This window comes from Egretta garzetta, unplaced genomic scaffold, assembly GCF_000687185.1.
Source record: "Egretta garzetta isolate BGI_Z169 unplaced genomic scaffold, ASM68718v1 scaffold1110, whole genome shotgun sequence".
In the NCBI taxonomy this organism is placed as follows: domain Eukaryota; kingdom Metazoa; phylum Chordata; class Aves; order Pelecaniformes; family Ardeidae; genus Egretta; species Egretta garzetta.
In genome coordinates, this window is record NW_009258221.1 from 4,152 (window position 1) to 17,408 (window position 13,257).

The 13,257-nt window shown below is 46.7% G+C and overlaps 1 protein-coding gene across 1 annotated transcript; it reads left to right on the forward strand.

Moving 5' to 3' along the window:
- Nucleotides 1-597: 597 nt before the first annotated feature.
- On the forward strand, nt 598-12,338 carry LOC104124134 (butyrophilin subfamily 2 member A1; the record flags this gene model as incomplete). Its single annotated transcript, XM_035891176.1, has 10 exons — nt 598-948; nt 1,973-2,257; nt 4,906-5,008; nt 5,406-5,428; nt 6,997-7,023; nt 8,023-8,049; nt 9,992-10,018; nt 10,370-10,390; nt 11,096-11,122; nt 11,800-12,338. Coding segments are annotated over 10 exons (1,430 nt in total), but the record flags the coding sequence as incomplete, so codon positions are not given.
- Between the last annotated feature and the right edge of the window lie 919 nt (nt 12,339-13,257).

Genomic DNA, 13,257 nt, shown 5'->3' on the forward strand with positions numbered 1-13,257 from the left:
GGCCCCTGACTCCCAGAAGGACCTGGAGGGGCTGGAGCATGTCCAGAGAAGGGCAGGGGAGCTGGGGAGGGGTCTGGAGCCCCAGGCTGCTGGGGACCGTCTGGGGGAGCTGGGGGGGTTCAGCCTGGAGAAGAGGAGGCTGAGGGGAAACCTTATCGCTCCCTACAACTGCCTGACAGGAGGCGGAGCTGGAGGAGGGGGGGGGAGTGTTGGTCTTTGCTGCCAGGTAACAGGTGATGGGACAATGGTTCCTCTACTCCCAACTCTCCAGCCTGTCCACGTCCCACTGAATGGCAGCACAGCCTTCCTGCATATCATCCACTCCTCCCAGTTTTGTGTCATCAGCAAACTTGCTGAGGATCCACTCTGCCCCCTCATCCAGGTCATTGATGAATAAATTGAACTTATGCTGAAGGATAAACTCCATGAGCCCCTCATCATGTGAACACCACTCCTCTAAGTAATCTGCCATGTTGTTTTTCTGTTTTCTTCTGGATTCCTCTCCTTATGACAGTGATATTGGTTCTATTGGTTGCCTGATGTAATGCCACCAAAAAATGTGATACAGAGAAACAACTGCCATTTATCTTTACACAGGTCAATTTATTAGCTCTCCTCCTAATATTTCCATCATTGGAGTCATTGGAGAAGGGGTTGTTCTGCCCTGCCATGTGGTAGCAGATAACATTCCCGAGGTATTCTCTGTCCAGTGGATATTTCACGAACAGTCTCAAAAAATAACTGTGAGCAGATATGACGGCAAGAATAAAGAGGTGAAACAAGCTGAGCGATATCAAGGTAGAACGGAGTTCTTCCACGGTGAATTTAGAGCTGGCAACATGTCTCTGCACTTGAAGAACGTCAGGAGCTCTGACAAAGGATCCTACACATGTGTGGTCTCTTTTGATGACACGTACCATGAGGTATTGGTTGAGCTGCAAGTGACAGGTCAGTGGCAATTACCTCTCTTTTCATCCAAAGACGGAGCTGAACAGAAACATGTATCTCCATCACTGACTGAGGGAATTACAATATAAATTTAATATAATTTCACACGTAAAATGGCTTTATGGGGGGATGTGTTTGATTCAAGTTCGTTTTCTCTAAATTAGTGGCTGCAACTGATATTGACGTAAGTTTTAGTTCTCGTTTGAGATACCTTTACTTAGAAGCGGCTGTAGGTGAGGTGAGAGCACAACCTCCCTTCATACTCAGTGAAAGCCCACTCAGAAAGTTCAGGCTCCTAGGCCTATTTCAGTACATTAATAGATACCGTCTTCATGGGTAGCTTCGGTTAATGTGGTTGGATGTGAAGGGGACAAGTGTTCCCTGCTACACAGGAACCATTTTCTGCTACATAGCTATTGCGGCATTTCACATTGCAGACAGATTCTTCGGAAGATGCCGTCTTAGCTTTAAAACTCCAGATGAATTAAAGGTTTAACTTCTAAGTGGCACTGTAATTTAGTCGTCTCAGATCCTGAGTATAAACAACACAATTTTTTTTAACTGTAGACTGTGTCTGTACCACATCAGTAAGAGTTTTGCTTGAAATGATTAGCCTGAGGCACTAATACATTCTGTTTTCACGGACAGATTGCACTAGTTGTTCATAGGCTTCCTGTAATCCATTAATCATCATAATTATATGGGGTTTTTTTTTTCATTTTTTTACACAATTCTGGGAAATTCCACCAGCAACTTCATTCCAGAATCGCCATCCCCAGCTAGCTCTGTTTTCTGTCATCTTCATTAAATTGTTCCTTATTCTCAGTCGCATAGACTATGAATTGCTGACCATTAAGAAACTTCAGGGCCCCAGTCTCTGTCAGCTTAAATTCTGAAAAGCCTTCCCGTGTACTTCCATATAAATAGATCTAAGAAAAAAAAGAAGCGTTGAATTCAAAACAAACCAGCCACTTTCCCGTTCTCAGTATTGGTTGACATGGAGAACACTTATGCTTTTTCTTAGCTAAAGGTGGCGCACCTTCCATTTTCCTGAGGCGTCACATGAAGCAGGGCATTGGCCTCGCCTGCCGTGCAGCTGGATGGTTTCCTAAACCTGAGGTGATATGGCTGGATGGCCAAGGACAGGTCCGGAAGGAGATATCGACCACAAAGATGACAACGATGCCTGCAGGCCTATACAGCATCGTAACATTCATGAACCTAAAACCGGGCTCTGACATGGAAGTCTCCTGCAGGATAGTCAACGATCTGCTAAATACAACCAGCGAGTCCCGAGTCCTGATCTCAGGTGGGTGAGCTCAGAAGTCACCTGCTGGTAAGATTAAAAAGACAGGCTGTCTAAATGGCATGGGTCCCATTTTTCTGTCGTGACCTGGTCTGGAGATGTATTCCCGGAAGCAGTGTTGGAAAAAAGTTCATGAAAGCAGCAGCCTTCTTCCACCTTTATTTCTAGTAGCCTTCAACAGCACCCAGAGAATCAGTTTCTCCTTTTAGAAAAGGGTCGGGTAGGATCAAGACTTTCTGCGTTCCCTTCTTCAAATTTAAGGCCGTCAACTTGTTGGAGAGGTATTAAAATGGATTAAGAATGCAACTGCATGCCCGTACAAAAATAACGTATTTCCTTTGTGACAGTCAAACTCTTTTGTGGTGGGTTGGCCCTGGCTGGATGCCAGGGGCCCACCAAAGCCGCTCTACCACTCCCCTCTTTAACTGGACAGGGGAGAGAAACGTAAATCAAAGGGCTTGTGGGTCGAGATAAGGACAGGGAGAGATCAATTGTCAGTTACCATCATCAACTTGATGAAATTCATTTAATTTATCACCACTCAAAATCAGAATAGGAGAGGATAAAAACTGCTAAATCTTAAAACACTGGCCCCCCAACCCTCCCTTCTTCCAGGGCTCAACTTCATTCCCAGATTTCTCTACTTCCTCCCCCACAGTGGCACAGGGGGATGGGAATGGACGTTGGGGTCTGTTCATCACATGTTGTCTCTGCTGCTTCTTCTTCCTCGGAGAGGACTCTTGCCCTGCTCCAGCATGGGGTCCCTCTCACAGGAGACAGTCCTCCACAAACTTCTCCAATGTGAGTCCTTCCCATGGGCTACAGTTCTTCACAAACTGCTCCAGCGTGGGTCCATAGTTTCCATGGGGTGCAGTCCCTCAGAGGCGGACAACTCCAGTGTGAGTCCCCACAGGGTCACAAGTCCTGCCAACAAACTTGCCCTGGTATGGGCTCCTCCCCCTATGGGTCCGCAAAGTCTTGCCAAGAACCTGATCTGGCACAGGCTTCCCACAGGGTAACAGCCTCCTTCCTTCAGGCATCCACCCGCTCCGGCGTGGGGTCCCCCACAGGCTGCAGGTAGAGATGTGCTGCCCTGTGGACCTCCATGGGCTGCAGGGGGACAGCCTGCCTCACCATGGTCTTCACCATGGGCTGCAGGGGAATCTTTGCTCTGGCACCTGGACCACCTCCTACCCCTCCGTCTTCACTGACCTTGGTGTCTGCAGGGATGTTTTCTCTCAATTCCTCTCACTTCTCTTCTCTCTCCCACTACTGAGCCGCAGAAGGGGTTTTTCCCTTCTTAAATATGTTATCCCAGAGGCACTACCACTGTTACTTATTGGCTTGCCCTTGGCCAGCAGTGGACACAGGGAAAACTTCTGGCAGCTTCTCACAGAAGCTACCCGTGTAGCCCCCCCACTACCAAGACCTTGCCACACAAACCCAGTACAGCTCTAAAGGCTTTTGTTATCCAGAAACAGGTTACCAGGGCATTGAATAAGATGCACGCTAGTGGGTTTCGCAGAGCATAGCTGAACACAATAGTTACAGTTGCAGGAGATAAAGCAATACTTTCAGCATCTCAAAAATGTATTTAGTCTAGGTTTTGATCTTCCCTCTTTCTAGTATGTGCATTACCATGTAATTGTGCTGTGGGTAATGCCATGCCTCTCTGTACTCTGTAGAACTTTAGACATTTCTGTTTGTTGGGTGTATAGACAAAGAGATATTCTGAAGCAAGTCTCATAGGGCTGGACGCCAAAAAGAACCTCAGCACCACAAAGCCAAGATCTAGGTCTGGAATGGGAACTGAGTGTGTGAGGGAAGACCCTTTTGGGATGGCGTCAAGAATCACAGAATCACAGACTCCCAGAATGGCAGGGGCCTCCAGAGATCACCCAGTCCAACCACCCCTGCTCAAGCAGGATCACCCGGAGCAGAGTGAACAGGACATTGTCCAGGCGGGGGTTAATATCTCCAGAGAAGGAGACTCCACAATCCCCCTGGGCAGCCTGTGCCAGGGCTCAGTCACCCTCAAAGTCAAGAAGTTCTTCCTCACGTTCAAGTGGAACCTCTTCTGCTTCAGTTTGTGCCCGTTGCCCCTTGTCCTGGCACTGGGCACCACTGAGAAGAAATCCCAGAACATTGAGTGTGGAGGTACCTGGAAAGAGAAAATAGGAAACAGTCAACGTGGAGAATGTCTTAAATCTTACTCTCCTTGGCATAGGCACTGTACTCAGCGGGATGAATCAGATATTCACTGAATCAAATTAAACAAGAGTGGATGTGTCTCTCTTGTCCAGCAGTGATGGTTTCCTCCTTCATTCCATCACCTGCTCGGTTTAGTAGGAAATGTAACGCATCCGTGAAAAAAACTGGGAGCTGGTATTGCTGCCTTTCTTGTGCCTCGTGAACTGTGGAAACCTGTCTACCTATCTCAGACCTCTCATAATTCTGAATCTGATAACCAGAGAAAGAGTCTTCAAGGATCAGTCCTGCCCGGGAGGGCTGGACTTCTTCTTCAGCAACATTCCTAGCAAAATTCAAGTGAAATACAAATTCACCATCTCCTTAGATGTCTTGCCCGCATCCTAAGTTATAATGGACTTTATGCTTAATCATTAATTGACTCCTTTTGGTCATTTTTACAGATATTTTCTTTCCCTCCATTTCAAAATGGCTGATGAGCTTCCTGGTAATTTTATGTCTTAGCATGATCCTAATTTGTGCTATATTCTCTAAGCTGAGAAGTAAGTATTTATTTGCATGTTATCTCAGTCAACGTATAGAAATGTCACAACGGTTCATACCAGAATCCACCACCGTAACAAAAGCTCACATGCAAAATCACCGGTGATTGTTTTAATGGCTGAATTCAGGAAATGGAAGAAAAAAGGGGTGGGAAAGTGGAACAAGGAGGAGTGGAAATTGCATGTCCTTACCTCAGAAGGCTTTAGGCCTGACAAGAGGAGCTCTGGGAGCCAAACGACGTGTGTAGTTACCTTTCTATAATCATTGGGGAGGTAACTCCAGACAGCTGCTGATGACACTGGAGTTTAAATGGAAAAATCAGAGAAGTGATTTCTGTCAGTATGAGTCCACAAAGACATGGGAAAAAATGCGAGTATTTGCTCTTTTTTTAACCAGGTAGTCACAAGAAAAGTGTTAGCTCAGGTAAGTAATGAAGAAGATGAATATGAAGATCATGACTGTAAGTCAGAAGGTTTATTTACATCCAATTGCAGAACTAATGAGCAGTTCTAGTTGCATCCAAATGTTTTGTAGCTTTTAATTTTATTTTTGCACTGTACACTGTAGTAAGTTCCTGTATGAGGGTTTTTTTTCGTTTGTGCTTTATAAAGTTTCCTTCTTTCATCAAGCTCCAGTCATTACTCTACGATGACTGATGTCCTCTACCATGCCATATGCATTCAAGCTTTGTTTGCAATTGTTCAAGAGTTAATTCATTGACCAGAAGCATTCCTCAGGTTCTTTAGAAGAGGAAGAACTAAATGAATTAACCAAACAGTTAAGAGCAATTCGAGGACCCAACCCAAGGGCATCTCACATGACTCTGAAAGCAACTTTTTAATACAAATCTGTTTGGTACGCACCACCTAGGTCTTCGAAGATAAAATGGACCAGTTGGCATAAAATCATAGGATTGTTTGGGTTGGAAGGGGCCTTTAAAGATGATCTAGTCCAACCCCACTGCCCCACATCATGGCCAAACCCCCTCCCATGCCTCCCCACTGGGAGGGGCATGGCGTAGCTCATGTGGATTGTGCTGAACTTTGCACAGGACAGAGTCTCCACAGTCAAGCCATCTACTGGCCATGGCCCTCAGCTCATGACGTCACCTAGACAATACCTGCTTATTATTTGGGAGAGCACTAACTGACCCATGCCATAACCATTGCAGGGGTTACTTTAACAAATGAATTGCATGACCAACTTTATTCTTTGAGGCACATCTGGTTCTGTTCCCTGGCCAGGTTTGGCAGCTGAGGATACACATGTCTGTGGGGCCAGAGGCGATTTAATCCTGCTCTCTGAACCTCATTTAGGCTATGCTTGGGACAAGACTCACCTAGGAAGGACTGGGTCTCTCAAAAAGCTGCCTCATTTATTGTGAACTCCATTAGAAATGAGACGTGTCTTGGCACAGAGCAACTGAGGGAGCTGGGGGTGTTCAGCCTGGAGAAGAGGAGGCTGAGGGGAGCCCTTATCGCTCCCTACAACTGCCTGACAGGAGGGGGGAGTGAGGGGGGCCAGTCTCTTCTCCCAGGTAATGGGTGATGGGACAAGGGAAAATGGTCTCAGGTTGCGCCAGGAGAGGTTTAGGTTGGACATGAAGAAAAATTCCTTCCCCGAAAGGGTTGTCAGGCTCTGGAATGGCCTGCCCAGGGAAAGGGTTGAGTCCCCATCCATAGGGGTATTTAAAAGCCAGGCAGATGAGGTGCTTAGGGACAGGGTTTAGTGGTGGGATGGCAGGGTTAGGGGAATAGTTGGGCTTGATGAGCTTAAAGGTCTTTTCCAACCTCAACGATTCTGTGATTTTATGGTTCTATGATAAGAAGAATTTATTGGACTAAGAAAAAGCCTTGGGAAGTTTATTAAGTTAAATTAAATTAAAGTTTTAGAAAACCCTTATTTTTATTTTTACATAAAGTACACGGTTGTGTGACAAGGAAAGCTTTCAAGAGTAATTAACGGTAAGATTCATTTTCTTTGTCTTTCAGTAAAAGTGAAGATGGGACTGGAAGAAGGTAAAAGTCCTTTGCATGTGAAATGATACTAAGGTGTTCAGAGATCTCGATGACATAAATTCAGGGAAACAGTATTTGAACATTGATTATCGATATAGTAATTGCTGGAGTGGCAGGCCTTTTCGATACTAAGGAAACACTGACAACCACACATCCTATCTCACATGAGGTCTATTCTCTAGTGAAGACTGCAAATTACAGTCACAAAGGAGTTGCATGGCCCAGCACAGACCTTTTTGAAAACTCAAGCCAAATCTCTGCTGTTGGGTGGGAAGCTCTTAGCCAGCTTCCAACACTCCTTCTCCTCACGGAGACCACTCTTCTGTCTTTTTTTCAAGATTATTCAGAACTACCTTTAGGCAGCTGAGTGGCCCTGTAAACCCTGTGAACTTCATTTAGGGATCTCCACCAGGAGCTCAGGGGCCTATGGCTCAGTCCACGTGTGTACATACAAGTGCCTTGGCTCACTTGCGATGCCCTTGGTCATCCCACTTATGCTGCTATCCTGGAAGGAAGCAGATACCTCATGGATCTCTGATTGTGTCTGACAGATACAACGTGAACTGTACAGAGCTTCTGTAGCAGCTCAGAGATCTTTTAGAGACACCTACATGCCACTTGGGGTACCCCAGGGCATCCCAAATGCTCTTAGGTACCTATGCAGCTGAATATTCCCCTTAAATGCAGTCAATTAAAGCATCATCTAAGCAGGCTTTGAAAGAAGACCTCTGCCAGCAATACAAATATGTCTTGTCCCCACCCTGCTTCATGAGTCTTTAAATAATAACTTAATGAGCTACCTAAAGTTGAAATAATGTGATACGTTCACAGGCTAAATTGCTGAATTGGGTTTACATGTACTTAACTCAAAGCAGATGACTGTGTAATCCAAGGACATACTTGCTATATGGTTATGCGGTTCGTATTTTGGTATTGTTGAATGCATTAAGCCACTCCATCAAAAAGCTGACACTGATATCTGTGTGCTCTCTTTTCTAGAAAAGAAAAAGCTGAAGTCAATGTTAGGTAAGATGCTTTTGTTGTTCATTGTGTTTTATAGACTTTGTGCTACAGTTACGTCCACTCTGGGTTTTTTTCTGGGCTGTGGTTGGTTTGTTCTGGTCTGATTACTGGGTTTGTAACCACAGAATGGCAGGGGTTGGAAGGGGCCTCAGGAGATCACCCAGTCCAACCCCCCTGCTCAAGCAGGATCACCCACAGCAGGATGCACAGGATATCGTCCAGGCGGGGGTTAATATCTCCAGAGAAGGAGACTCCACAGCACCCCTGGGCAGCCTGCGCCAGGGCTCTGTCACCCTCAAAGTAAACAAGTTCTTCCTCACATTCAAGTGGAACCTCTTCTGCTTCAGGTTGTGCCCATTGCCCCTTGTCCTGATGCTGGGCACCACCGAGAAGAGTCTGGCTCTGTCCTCGTGACATCCACCCTTGAGATATTTGTACGTGTTGATGAGATCCCCTCTTAGCCTTCTCTTCTCCAGGCTAAACAAGCCCAGCTCCCTCTGCCTTTCCTCGTAGGGGAAATGCTCCAGTCCCCTCATCATCTTTGTTGCTCTCCTCTGGACTCTCTCTGGTTAAGCATTTAAAATGAAATGCAAGGCTCAGCTGAATCGAACCATTTTCATGGGAAAAACTCCAGGCAGAGTCAGAGATATTTACTTTTTAGGGTTTTTTTCTGAAAAGAAAGGCTTTATGTAGATTTTTTTTGTGTGCCTGCTTAGCTGTAAACCAACCTAGTAGCAAGTGTGTTGGAAGGACACGTTTCCCACAGAAATGACACAGGATTAGAGGCTTTATGGTATGCAGTACAGAAGTCCACAAACTTTTAACTTCCAGTTTCTATCCAATAAATACTCTGATAAATTGTTTCTTTTATTCTATGTGCTGAACTTTTCAGAGGGAGAAAAAGCCAAACGTCGAGCAGGTAAATCTCATTTTCCTAAAATATTCACTGAGAATTTTCACCATCCAGCTGCAGTTAAAATCACAGAATCATAGAATCATTTGGGTTGGAAAAGCCCTTTAAGATCATCAAGTCCAACCGTTAACATAACCCTGCCATCCCAACACTAAACCCTATCCCTAAGCACCGCGTCTGCCCAGCTTTTAAATACCCCCAGGGATGGGGACTCAACCCCTTCCCTGGGAAGCCCCTTCCAGTGCCTGAGAACCCTTTCTGTGAAGAAATTTTTCCTGATGTCCAACCTAACCCTGCCCTGGCACAACTTCAGACCATTTCCCTCATCCCATCACCTGTTACCAGGGAGAAGAGGCCGACCCCCACCTCACTACAGCCTCCAGTCAGGCAGTTGTAGAGGGCGATAAGGTCTCCCCTCAGCCTCCTCTTCTCCAGGCTGAACCCCCCCAGCTCCTTCAGCTGCTCTTCATAATAAGCCACTCTGTTTAATAGCTTGCTTTTATGTAAAATGACTTCTCAGGAATGTTATTAGAGGTGATTACAATGCAGAGAGGACAATGATATTCACTTCTCTACCTACATGTGCAGGATGCATTGTGCCTTAGGCCTGAGGATGGTCCACTGACTCTCAGGGCTCTATCTGAGGTTTTTTCTCTCCCTTGTTGTTTCGTAGAACCATTTAGCCTGGAAAAGGCCTTTAGGATCATTGAGTCCAACCATTAATACCTCCAAATCCACCACTAAACCATGTCCCTGAGCACCACGTTTCACCTGGCCATAACTGCAAATCACACAGAACCCAAACTCTCAGCTTAGCTTTCTCATTCTCTCCTTCCCGTCTTCCCTTGCCACCAAAGAAAAATGGCAACAGCTTTCGTCCTGCAAATTTAATGACAGAAATCCCCCACATAAGCATATGCACTGTTCCCGTGCAGGACAGCTGGAGGCGTAATTCTAATGTCCTTCTCACAAATGTTTTCTTCATTTTTGCTTGAGTTTTTACCTCTCTCACTTGTGCTATTCCTTTTTCAGCCAAATCCAAACTCAAAAAACGTTTTGGTAAGAAAATGCATTTGACGTAAACCCGACATTCTTTGCCAAGGGTAGAAGTGGTAAGATACATCTATCGGGTTAGTATGTTTACGTGATCACTGGATGTGAAACCAAGAAATGTAATGAAATATCATAGAAGCATAGAATCGTTTAGTTTGGAAAAGACCTTTAAGATCATGAAGTCCAACCATTAACCCAACCCTGCCTTCCCACCACTAAACCCTGTCCCTAAGCAACCTATGGAAAGGAATACAGTCCTATTCCGTGGTGGGGGGAAGGGAGGGGTCCTATTTTGAAAAACGAACAAAAAAGGCAAAGCAGATAAATGTTAGTAACTGGGTTGTCTTTCCCTTTCAGGCCAACTGAAAGCAGAGCTGGGTAAGTGACTTAAAAATGCGAGGAATTAGAAGTATTGGTGGGTTAAGAGGAGGAATCACAGAATGGCAAGGGTTGGAAGGCCCCTCCAGAGGTCACCCAGTCCCACCCCCCCTGCTCAAGCAGGCTCACCCAGAGCAGGGTGGACATCGTCCAGGCAGGGGTTGAATATCTCCAAAGAAGGAGACTCCACAGCCCCCTGGTCAGCCTGGTCCAGGGATCAGTCACCCTCAAAGTAAACAAGTTCTTCCTCATGTTCAACTGGAACCTCTTATGTTTCAGTTTGTGCCCATTGCCCCTTGTCCTGGCACTGGGCACCACTGATAAGAGTCTGGTTCTGTCCTCATGATGCCCACCCTTCAGATATTTGTATGTGTTGATGAGATCCCCTCCTAGCCTTCTCTTCTCCAGGCTAAACTAGCTCAGCTCCTTCAGCCTTTCCTTGTAGGGGAGATGCTCCAGTTCCCTCCTCATCTTTGTAGCCCTCCTCTGGGCTCTCTCTAGCTGTTCCTCATCTTTCTTGAACTGGGGAGCCCAGAACTGGACACAGTGCTCCAGGTGGGGTCTCACCAGGGAAGGTCATCACCAATGCAGATTGACAGCGATGACAGGAATTGCACACTAGGAGACTTCTCGCTATTTCAGTCTGAGAAGTATCTAACTGCCCTAAAAAAAATAATACAGTGTTGTCCATTTTTCCTTCTGTAGGTTTCTGGGAAGCCCGGAGCCATGCAGGTAAGCTGGCAGGAGGAATGGGTTGCCCAGGGGGGTAGTGGAGGCTCCATCCACAGAAACATTCAAGGATGGGTTTGTCGGGGCTCTGAGCAACCTGATCCAGTTAAAGATGTCCCTGCTCACTGCAGGGGGGGGTTGGACTGGGTGACCCTAAAGATCCCTTCCAACCCAAACCATTCTATGATTCTATGAAAAGGCAAAGTCCGTCTCTCCAAGCTACCTTGAAATGACAATGCCAGTCACCCAGAAATGACAAGGCCATGATTTTAGGGATACACCGACTAAGCTGGAGTCAGGGGAATGTGCCAGGCCTGGTTAACAGGATGTGGCAGTTGGAAAGATGGGGGAAAGGAGTTGCTGAACAGTGTCAAGGTCTGGGGTGGGGTGTGGACACAATTCTGGAGAGGATGGATGGCCATACGGAAAAGAGAAAGAGGGATTTACTGTGAAGCGTGTGGACTTGCATGCCAAGAGGGGACACGGCTGTGACAGCTCCAAGGTGCCTCTCAGTTCATCAGTGACTGCAGGCCCAGTTCTGGAAAAGGTTTAGTTTCTGTGCTGAACTATGCCAGGACTGCTCAGACCCTGCAACGCTTCAACCCATAGCTCTGTGCAGAGCTGTCCCCGCATGAGCAGAGCCACTCTGCTCATGGAGTGATTCTCATTTTCCCCTCCAGTTCCCATTGCTGTGACTCCTGACTGCCGAGTGCTGGAGCTCCGGGTGCCAGGGGCTCCGGCTGTGGAGAGCAACGCGTCTGAACCTGCTGGCCCGAATGCTCCCTCCCCAGTCCCTGTCCTGGTGGGAAAGGAAGGGTTTGCAGCTGGGAAACACTACTGGGAGGTGGAGGTGGGCCAGCAGCACGACTGGGTGCTGGGGGTGCTGAGGGAGAAAGAGAGCCAGGAAGAAGAAGGTACCCTTCCTGGGGAGGACTACTGGGCTCTGCACGGGTCCCAGGGAGAGGTTTTCTCTATCAAAGGTGACGGCAAGATTGAGAAGCAGCAGAGAAGTAATTCAGTGATCGGTGTCCTTCTGGACTTGGAGGGAGGGCAAGTCACTTTCTACGATGCCGAGCAGATGTGTGTCATGATGGGAATGCCTCTACAGCTTGGAAAGGAACCTGCAGAAAGGTTTTACCCATTTCTATCCAAAAGGGAAGGGGCACTCACACCTCTTATCCGCCCAGTCTTAATCCCCATCCCTTTGGAGACGCTGTAAAAGGAAATTTTTGGATCAAGTGGGGTGTAGAATCGAAGTTCTCTGCCAAGAGGTGAGGGCTGGGAGGAGGAGAAGCTAGAATGCCTTAGGATATCAGTAACTACAAAATAGAGAGAGGAACATCAGAAGCCTTTGACTCTTTAGTTAATACTTTCACCTCATGATGATCATTAGGGAATATAGGCTTCTGCCCTTGTAGCGGCCTGGATGTCTCCTCTGTTGTCTCTTTAATTAGAACATTGTTGGGTGATGACCATTTTTATTTCCCATTTCAATGTGGGTTTTACTCCTCATTTCAATGCATTTTTTCACTCCTCACCCATGCAAATGTGGGCATTTATGACAACTGGATGGAGACAGCCACCTCCTGGCCCGGTAGCTGCCTCGCTGGGTACAAATAATCAGTTGGTGCTGCTGCAGTCCAAAAAGGGGCCACGGCTCCCCCCTCCAGGCTGTTAGAGTTCTCTGCTCCCTTTTACGTTGCAACACTGTTTGTCAGGAGCGTGTTCGGTTCTCCCAGCACCTGAAAGCATAATACAACTTTCCAAGTGGAGCTTAAACCAAAGGGTTGTGTTGGATTGCCACCCCCCTTGACCTAGAACCTGGCCCTTCTTGCTGCCACTAAGTCCTGGCAGAGGTAACGCTCAACACTGGTCCTAGAAGAAACCTTCACCACTTTACGTTGAGTTTCATCTGTTTCACACATCAGCTGCAGCTGGATCCTAGACGGGGCTCTCATCATGAATCGAAAGGAGCAGAGATAAGGTGTCTGTGGAAAAAATCTGCTGTGGAGAATGAAGAAAAAGCAGGTGACTAAATGCCTGAAGGTCTCCTGGAACAAGGAAGTGTTACACCAAACATTTGTAATAAATTGTGCCCGGACTGATCCTGACACCATCTGCGCTTCCCTTTTGGTTTA